The 9,692-nt window shown below is 36.4% G+C and overlaps 1 protein-coding gene across 1 annotated transcript; it reads left to right on the top strand.

Annotated features, from left to right (window-relative positions):
* Nucleotides 1-2,592: 2,592 nt before the first annotated feature.
* Nucleotides 2,593-9,021, top strand: LOC121525890 (e2f-associated phosphoprotein). The gene is made up of 6 exons (XM_041812087.1): nucleotides 2,593-2,764; nucleotides 3,560-3,741; nucleotides 5,437-5,547; nucleotides 5,677-5,791; nucleotides 5,937-6,053; nucleotides 7,807-9,021. Exons 1-6 carry the CDS (start codon nucleotides 2,685-2,687, stop codon nucleotides 8,099-8,101), a joined length of 900 nt encoding a protein of 299 aa, XP_041668021.1. The 5' UTR covers nucleotides 2,593-2,684; the 3' UTR covers nucleotides 8,102-9,021.
* Nucleotides 9,022-9,692: the final 671 nt, after the last annotated feature.

Genomic DNA, 9,692 nt, shown 5'->3' on the forward strand with positions numbered 1-9,692 from the left:
AGTTTAACATGTAATATGTTTGACAATCACTGACTTCGGTTTTTGATACGCCCCAACTTTTTTGGACTTGGGGTTGAAGAAACCCCCAGAGAAGAAGAATGACAAGGAGAACATTTTAAGGTCAGACCAGATTATGACTTACTGTGTCTTGATGGTATTTTTGAAGCATTGATGTGACCCTCAGCTGCTGTGACCTCAGAGCAGGAAGTGCTGGTCCCTAAGATCTTTGATCCACTGCTGCCATCTAGTGGTGGCTCTTTGGAACAGCAGCGATGAGCGCCGCCACACAGTCAGGGGTCATAGAGGGTTGGAGGGTTAAGTTGAAGATGACAGATTTAACATCAGTACGTTTTATGATCACCAGTTCAGTTCCTCATGTTTCTATTTATTTTATAAGTTTATCAGAAGCACTAAAAGAGCATTTTCAAATACTAAGAAACTGGCAGGACAGCATTTTGCTGTAGGTATCCTTAATCATAAACTGTGGCAACTAGATTCTTTTGTTTAAAAAGATAGTATTTGATTTTTCATGTTTTTTTATTTATTTATTTATTTGTATTAACGATGAGACGTGTTAAACAAGGCAACCATAAAAGACATCTGCTCAGAAAAAAATGCATTTCAGGAGATTTCATTTTAATTTAAAAAGTAGTGGTTTTATCAGATGTCTTTTTTGTCAAGTTTAAATTCAGAAAAAAAATCTGAATAGAGATTATTGAATGATGGGTAAGAAAATTAAGTAAATTATTAATAATAATGAAAATAACGATATTAAAATCATAATATGATAATAATAGTCATGATAATAACAACAATAATAATATTAATGTGATAATAATAATAATAATAATAATTATTATTATTATTATTATTATTATTTTGTTTTATTTAATAATACTAATAATTATTATTATAATAATACTGATAAAAATGACAATAATAATAATAATTATTATTATTGTTATTATTATTATTATTATTATATTTTGTAAATAATAATAACAATAACAATTATAATAATATTGATAACAATAATAATCATTATTATTATTATTATATTTTTATATAATAATAACAATAATTATATTTATGGTGATAATAATCATCATAATAATAACTATAACAATATTATTATTATTATTTATATAATAATAACAATAATAATTATAATATGATTTATAATAATAATAACAACGACAGAGGAATAATAATAATATGAGTATTGTTCTAATGTTGATGATTTGGTACATAAATAATTTCGTATTCTTACACAGGGGTCTATTCTTGGCCCTGTTCTTTTTTCACATATGTTGCCACTTTGGTCAATTATAGCCAAGCACAATGTATCCTTTCATTGCTATGCGGACGATGTGCAAATCTACTTGCCAATGAAGCCAAAAGAACACGGTGCATAAAATTCTTTGTTCGACTGTATTTCTGATATCAAGCAGTGGTTATCCTAAAAATCTCTTCATTTAAATGAAGACAAAACAGAGTACATTATGTTTGGCTTTGGTGCTTTGTCTTCCAGGTTCAGTCAGTCTGTCAGAAATGTGGGAGTGATTTTTGACAGTAATCTGAGATTTGACAAACAAATTGACGATGTAGTGAGGACAAGCTTTTATCAATTACGTCTTCTTGCCAAATGTAAACCGTTTCAAAGCTGTCATGATCTTGAGACAGCTCTCCGTGCCTTAATAAGTTCCAGGCTGGTCTACTGCAATGCACTTTTTGTTGGAATCTCCTAATCCTCAGTCAGACGCCTTCAGCTTGTGCAAAATGCAGCTTCACGTCTTTTAACAAACACGACCAGACGAGAGCACATCACTCCCATCCTCTTTTCCCTTCACTGGCTTCCAGTCCATTTTAGAACTGATTTTTAACTTTTAATGTTTGTTTCTAACGCTGTGAATGGCCTTTCTCCGTCCTGTTTATCTGAGATTTTAACTGTTTGGGAACATGGCAGGGCTCTGAGGTCATCCAACCAACTTTTATTGGAAATGCCCAGGTCTAAATACAAACACTGGGGTGACCGAGCTTTTTCAGTTGCTGCAGCCCGACTCTGGAATAATCTCCCCCCCGATATGCGTATAATCTCTGACTTGAGCCTCTTCAAATCAAAATTAAAGACTTATTTATTCAGGATGGCTTTTAATACCTGGTAGTGCTGTGACTGTTTTTATCCTTTTAGTCTGTATTTATAAATGTTGTTATTTTTATTTTTGTGGATTTGTCTTGTGCCGTGTTTTTAATGCTATTTGATTTTGTAAAGCACTTTGGTCAGCTGTGGGGTGTTGTAAAGGGCTTTAGAAATAAAGTACATTTACAATAATGTGAGTCTATGTGGCATAAACCTTCACTTTAGTTGATATTTAGAAAATAATTTAAAATTATATTTTATTCTATTTTCATCTTAGTTTTAATAGGAATTAATTCTCTACATATTTTTTTTAAAATTTTGTTTTACATAAAAAAAAAAAAAAAAATTCCATTTATTTTTATTTTTTTGCTTTTTTTCCCTGTGGCGTGAGAGTGCTGTTTCATCCTCCAAACTGTAGGGGGCTCTGGACTTTCCGTTCGATACTTGCTGTTTCCGGTCCCATACCAAAGAAGAAGAAAAGAAGCGGAAGCGTTCCTCGTTGCTATGTCGTATTGACGTTTTTCTACACTTTCACACATTAAAGATGAATAAATTTAATAAATCCGCGGAGTTTGACTCGTATGAGATCGAGGAACCGAGCGACGAGGAGAAAGCGGAGAGCAGGTAGGAAACAAAGACGACCGTTAGCTTTGATTCTGTGCAGCTTTAGCACCATGAGGCTAACACACGGCTAACGGGCTACATGCTAACATGTAAACAAAACAGAACGAGCGGAAGAAAAGCGAAATGTTTGGGATTTAAAACATCTTTTTTAGTTCAACGCCGTAGCTTCTCATGTAGGTGCGCCTACAGCAGCTAAATGATGGATATTAGTGCATTATTGGTGGATAATGTGATCTCTGCATGTTTATAAATGTTCTCTCGCCTTGTTTTTTTAAGACTTCAAACATCCAATCCACCAAACAAGAGTCAAGGCAGAATCAGCTGTTTGGCATTGGCAGAGAAGTCAAGTGGAATCCAGTGGTTGCAGTTGTAGGATTTCTTTATAATAATAATAATAATAATAATACATTTTATTTATAAGCGCCTTTCTCAACACTCAAGGTCACTTTACAGATAAAAACAAATACAATAAAACAACAGATAAAAGCTAACACAATATAAGATGGGACAAACAAATTACTAAGAGTAGGCTATCCTGAACAGGTGAGTTTTGAGTCGAGATTTGAAGAGAGGGAGAGAGTCAATGTTCCAGATGTCTGCTGGGAGTGAGTTCCAGAGAAAGCTCTGCTCCCCATGGTGCTGAGACGGGCAGAGGGCACAGTGAGCGGGATGGAGGAGGAGGATCTGAGGGAGGAGGTGGGAGAGCACAGTACTGGCTCAGCTCTGGTTTCTTGTCAGAGAAATGTAAGAAGAAAGCAGAGTAAAGCTTAAACTCATCCCTCGTGTGTTTCACAGCTCGGAGGATGAGCTTGACGTGCTGCTGAACGGGACTCCAGAGCAGAAGAAGAAGTTGATCAGAGAGTACCTGACGGGGGAGAGCGAGTCGTCCAGTGGAGATGAGTTTGAGAAGGAGATGGAGGCGGAGCTTAGCTCCACCATCAAGACCATGGAGGGAACCTGGGGACCATCAACAGCAGGTAACACACACCTGGAAGTACCAGGGAACAAATAATCTGACAATAGACATGGTAAAGATGGAGCTTTTATGGATTTACAGTGTATAGTCTGCATCTTAACTTTGAACTTCATGATGCAGTGAATTTGAACTTTAATATGGTTCTTGTAAAAATAAGACGTATGATACCTGATTTGATAGTAGCAAAACAAAATAAAACAAGTCCTATTCTATGGCATTCTTGATTTAATGTTTCAGAAATGTTTCTCCTGCCCATTCTTAATTGCACACATTCACTATCAACATTTTGGTACAAAAAACCTTTTGATTTTTTTTATGGATTTATTTCTTTTCATACACCTTTCTCATGAAAACCATGCCGTTTGTAGAAGTTTACTTTCTTGTCAGTAAGTAAAAATACTGTCAGTATGTTGTTTAAAACCTATTTGGTGGGTAGCAAAGCCACAGTGGGTCACCCAGTGCCTGGGAAAGAATAGGTGCCACAAAGTCTATGATGTGCTTTATTTTGAAGGACCTTTCTCTGTCTCTTTGTATTATCCCATACCTTTTGTTTCATCCCAAGACCAAATTGGCAAACTTTTTATTAAACCACTCACTTATGATCGAAAATTGTTAGAAATTTGGAAAATTTAGACAACCCTAACTTAAATATGAAGGATTCAACAAGGGAATTTTTATAGTGTCTTTATTACAAAATTAGGTTGGTGCAAGACTGTAGAGTGGTGTTACTCAACCCTGCTCAACCAAAGAGCCAAAAAGTTAAAAATACCTTTGCAAAGCCACAATCTAAGTGGTGAAAGTGGCAATAGAAATAAGGTAAAGCTGGCTAAATGGGTGAAAAAGCTGCAAAAAAAGTTGCCAGATTGGGTGAACAGGGGTAAAATAGGCAACAAATGACAAAAACTGGGTGAAAAGTGACAAAAAATGTGGAGAAAAAGTGGCAGAAATGGGTGAGGCGCGACAATAAAATGACTTACAACTGGCAATAATGGTAAAAAGCGGCAAAAGTGTGGCAAAAAATGAGTGAAAAATAACTAAAATTGGCAAAAGCAGCAAAAAGGTGGGGGAAATGAGTAAAAAAAACACTAAAATTGGAAAAAAAAACAGCAAAAAGGTGGGAGAAATTAGTGCAAAATAACAAAAACTGGCAAAAGGCAGCTAAAAGGTGGGGGGAAATGGGAGAAGTTACATGTAATGGCGAGAGGCACCTTAAATGGGCAAAAAAGGGGAAAATGCAATTTGCAAAAAGCAGGAAATAAAGGCAATGGAAATATACAGACAAAAAATAATGGTCAACAACTAAGTTTGACAATTAAAGTCTGCTGTATAAGTGTGGGAAACAAATTGCAATGGATAATTTCTGAGGTCAAAGTTTGCCTTTTTTTGGTTTAGTATTTCAAATTTAGACATGTGGCTCTAGAGCCACGCGTTGAGTGTCACTGCTGTAGTGAGAAGAGAAATCCTACATGTGTGTAGTTAACCCTCTTTGCTCCTATATGCATTTCTTTTATGATGATTTTCATCCTTAGTTTTAAGGCTTTTCTCATGTTTGCTGTCAGCTTTTATTTTAAAAACACTCTGAGTCTATGCTTGTCATTTGACGTGCTATGGAAATAAATTTAGCTTGACTTTGACTCGACTGGATCTGATAAGAGAGGAATTATCCTGATGAATGCATGTTTTTGTTTTTGCTCAGAAAACTCAGGCGGTCAAAGAGGAGGAGGTGGAGGAGGTCCTGGACTTCGCAGCCCTCGGATGTACGATGAGGTCTACTTTGACTCTGACTCAGAGGAAGAGGACACACCGAGTAAGCATGTTACCCAGTTAACGTGTCGACACCATGCATGTTAAAGTCATCAGGCTGGCCCACAGAGAACCAGAAAAAGTTCTTATTAGAGAAAATAAAAACATTTTTATGTCTCTGTTTCCTTATTAGGCAGCTCCACAGGCCGGAGGCGGAGACAACGGATGGTCCAGACAAATGACGAGCTGCTGTATGACCCCGATGAGGATGACAGGGACCAGGCCTGGGTGGATGCCAAGAGGAGAGGGTGAGACATGAAGGAGAACAAATATAAAATACATATAGAAACACAAAGGTGTTAAGACTCTTTCTCTTAATAATAAGATCCAACAAAGTCAGGTGTACGTTTCTAATCCTCTGTAGGAGTTAAAGCATCTTTTCGTCCTCTGCAGGTACAACAGTAAACGACCAGGTGCTCCATCTCAGCCTCGTCCTCAGGGTTTACCCAGCAGCGACGCCATTCTCAACTGTCCCGCCTGCATGACCACGCTCTGCCTGGACTGTCAGAGGTGAGACTTTACAACAGCGAGTGTCTAAGACAGTGTTACTCAACCCTGCTAAACCAAAAGGCCAAATTGTTGAAAAATACCTTTGCAAGAGCCAAAACCTAAGTGGTGAAAAGTGACAAAAACGGCTTGAAGTAGCACTAAAAATAAGTTAAAGGTGGCAAAAATGGTCCAAAATTGGCAAAAAAGAGAGAAAAGTGACTAAAATGGGCAAAAGTAGTCAAGAGTGGCAAAATAAGACAGAAAAATAGGAAACAAAAGTAGCTGAAATGGATGAAAAATTATGAATAGTGACTAAAATGGCTAAAGTGGCAAAAACTTGGCAAACAAATGAGAGAAAATTGACTTAAGTGTGCATAAAGCAGTTGAGAGTGGCAAAATAGGACAGAAAAAGAGGAAACGTAGTATTGAATGGCAAAAAGTAGCTTCAATGGGCAAAAAGTGGTGAAAAAATGGTGAAAAGGGGCAGAAATGGTCAAAAAGTGGCAAAAACTTGGCAAAAAATGAGAGAAAAGTGACTAAAATGAGTGTGAAGAAATAAAGAGTGGCAAAATAGAACAACAAACAGGAAACAAGTGGTATTTAATGGCAAAAAGAAGCTGAAATAGGCATAAAGTGGTGAAAAACGTGACAACAAATTTGATAAAAGGGGCAAAAATGGGCAATAAAGTAGGATCAAAAAGTGGCATTTAATGGCAAAGGTAGCTGAAATGGGCAAAAAATGGTGAAAAGGGGCAAAAATGGAATAAAGTTGGCTAAAAGAAGTTGCAAAAATGGGCAAAAAGAGGAAACAGTTGGTATTTAATGGTAAAAGGTAACTTGAATGGGCAAAAAGTCATGAAAAAATGGTGAAAAAGGGCTAAAATGGTCCAAAAGTGGCAAAAACTTGGCAATAAAATGAGAGAAAAGTGACTAAAAGTTGCAAATACAAGTCAAGAGTGGCAAAATAGGGCAAAACAATAGGAAACAAGTAGTGTTTAATGGCGAAGGTAGCTGAAATGGGCAAAAAATGGTGAAAAGGGGCAAAAATGGAATAAAGTTGGCTAAAAGAGGAAAAAAACTATATTTAATGTCAAAAGGTAGCTTAAATGGGCAAAAAGTGGTGAATAAGTGGCAAAAAAATTGAATAAAAGGGGCAAAAATGGGCAAGAAAAGACAAAACAAATGGCATTTAATGGCAAAAGTAGCTTAATTGGGTGAAATGTGGCAAAAAAATGGTGAAAATGAGCAAAAATGGGATTAATGGGACAATTAAGTTTGACAATGAAAGCCTTTTGTACCAGTCTGGGAAACAAACTAATTAATCTGATTTATTTAGGAGGTTAAAGTTTCCGTTTTCTAAGGTTTTCTGGGGGAATAATGTTTCAAATTAAGACCTAAAAAATTGCCACATGTGGCTCCAGAGCCACACGTTGAGTTTCACTGGTTTAACAGTTTGTTTTTAACACAAGGGAAGATGTTCTCCTGTGTTAGGGACTTTTCAAATGTGTTGTACTGTCCTTATCCTTTTTCCTTGTGTTGTGTTTAACTTCAGCCACATTTAAACAAAAATGATCCACTGACTATGACGTAGAGCTGCAGAAAAAGCTAATACACATGTTGGACCTTTTATTTAACAGAGGGCAAACAGAGGGAGTGATGATTCTCTGTTACTACACTGACGTCTTTTACAGGAAGAACTTTGTCAACACGTGGATTATCACAGGGTCGTCTGCGCTGATAGCATTCATGTAAATGATCTTTTTTCTCTATTCAGGCATGAGAAGTACCGCACACAGTACCGGGCCATGTTTGTCATGAACTGCACAGTAAAGAGAGACGAGGCGCTTCGCTACAAAACCAAGCCGGACAGGAAGCAGAGGAACAGGAAGAGGAGGCGGGGACAGAAAACAGAAACTCAACCAGACGAGGAACCTGACCCAACGCCGGCAGGGATGGAGAGTGACGAGATTTATCACCCGGTTCAGTGCTCAGAGTGCTCCACGGAGGTCGCCGTGTACGATAAAGACGAGGTTTACCACTTCTTCAACATCCTGGCCAGCCACTGCTGACACTCACCAACACAGACGTGTTTTTGTATCATGGATCTGTTCCTGATTTTCCAGCACTCAGCGTCTTTCTGAGAAGGCAGAATCCAGCTGCTCCATCAGGAACAATCAGCTCACAAACTTTTACAATAGACCAGTAACAGCTGGTTATTCTGTGATGCTGATGAGGAGAAAAGGCCTCTGAATGCACTGAATTTGCAGCATCATGCCATCTCTCCACAGTGTCTCTCTAAATCTGCTTGTTTAAGCTCAGATGATCATCACTGCTGTTTTTAGACTGCAGACATTTGAGCTTGTTCTCATACGAATGTTTAATTTGAGATTTATTAAAGCTGGATGTGGAAACACTGGTTGACTCACATTTTACTGGTCCAGGGTTTTTTTGCCTTTTCATTCCAGCTTGAAAATTAACAGCACCTAGAGTGAATTCAGTAATGGATGATTTAGATTTTTTTTTATTCCCTTGTCTACAAAATCCTGTATTTGCCAAGCAGGAGTTTCTAATTCACTCCAATGTAAATTGTAAGCAGATATTGTTCATTTTCATGAATGCATTCCTTGCAAGGAGGACAACTTTTATGGGAAAACTTTCTGGAAAGTGTAGGCATATCACCGAATCTTCACCAGACATCACAACTCAAACAAAGACAGTGTTATACGATAAGTAATATCTGGCTATAGATTTCCCCGTGAAACAATCCTCAAACTTTAAATTATGAGTTTTAAGGTCTGAATTTCTGTTCTGAACTGCATTTAAATGTCTTCATTGGCTAAAATTATATTGTAATTATCAGCATATCAGAAATCCACTAAATCCAATAACATGTATCCCTAATATTAAAAGTTATTGGGCTTTTAATTTTTATTTTTTCACAAGATGTGAAGTAAGTGATATTTCAAATAAACACATCTTTTGAAAGACATATTCACTTTGCTTTTCTATTTTTTTATATATTAAATTTTTGCTGAAACTCTGTCGGCAAGATTTTGAATCAGTTTTGGGCAAATGAAATGGTAGCCAAGAGGCCACATGTGGCCCTCCTTACTCAGTGTGGCCTGGACACATGATAGATTTACCTTGACACTATAAAAATATAAAAAGTCTTTAATTAACTTTGACAACTTGGATATCTTAAGTTCTTTGCAAGAAATTAGAGATTTAAGTAACTGTAACTGTTGCTGATAAAATGTTGTGTATGCATCATTAAATGAGTTTTGATAAGAGTAGATATTTATGAAAATATACTGAAATAGCCAGTGAATATTAAGTTCAACATACTGAAAAAACATCTTAAATACTGCGTTTAGCTGATTAAATGAAGTACATTTATTTGCATTTCACTGTAAAAGTATAAATGTTGGTTAAGAGATGGAGTTCATGCAAACTAAACAAGAAGAAAATAAGAGCTGTTCCAGTTATGAACATATTATATTAAAGATCATTAGATAAAAATGGGTAATAACATACACAAGAAAATAACCAGTAACTATCGAATTAAAACGAATTTTTTCTCAATGTAATCACTTTCTGTGTACTTTATTTTTTCTAATGCATTAAACAGTTTCAACATACATCAGTTCAACAGTTCATCAA

This window comes from Cheilinus undulatus, linkage group 18 (assembly GCF_018320785.1).
Source record: "Cheilinus undulatus linkage group 18, ASM1832078v1, whole genome shotgun sequence".
Taxonomy (NCBI): domain Eukaryota; kingdom Metazoa; phylum Chordata; class Actinopteri; order Labriformes; family Labridae; genus Cheilinus; species Cheilinus undulatus.

What these genes read in the sequence shown, in the direction of transcription:
- LOC121525890 (XM_041812087.1), top strand. Translation starts at nt 2,685, where the DNA reads ATGAATAAATTTAATAAATCCGCGGAGTTTGACTCGTATGAGATCGAG. An exon ending in GAGGAGAAAGCGGAGAGCAG is followed by an intron (nt 2,765 to 3,559) that starts GTAGGAAACAAA and finishes TGTGTTTCACAG; the next exon opens with CTCGGAGGATGAGCTTGACG. An exon ending in GTGGATGCCAAGAGGAGAGG is followed by an intron (nt 5,792 to 5,936) that starts GTGAGACATGAA and finishes CGTCCTCTGCAG; the next exon opens with GTACAACAGTAAACGACCAG.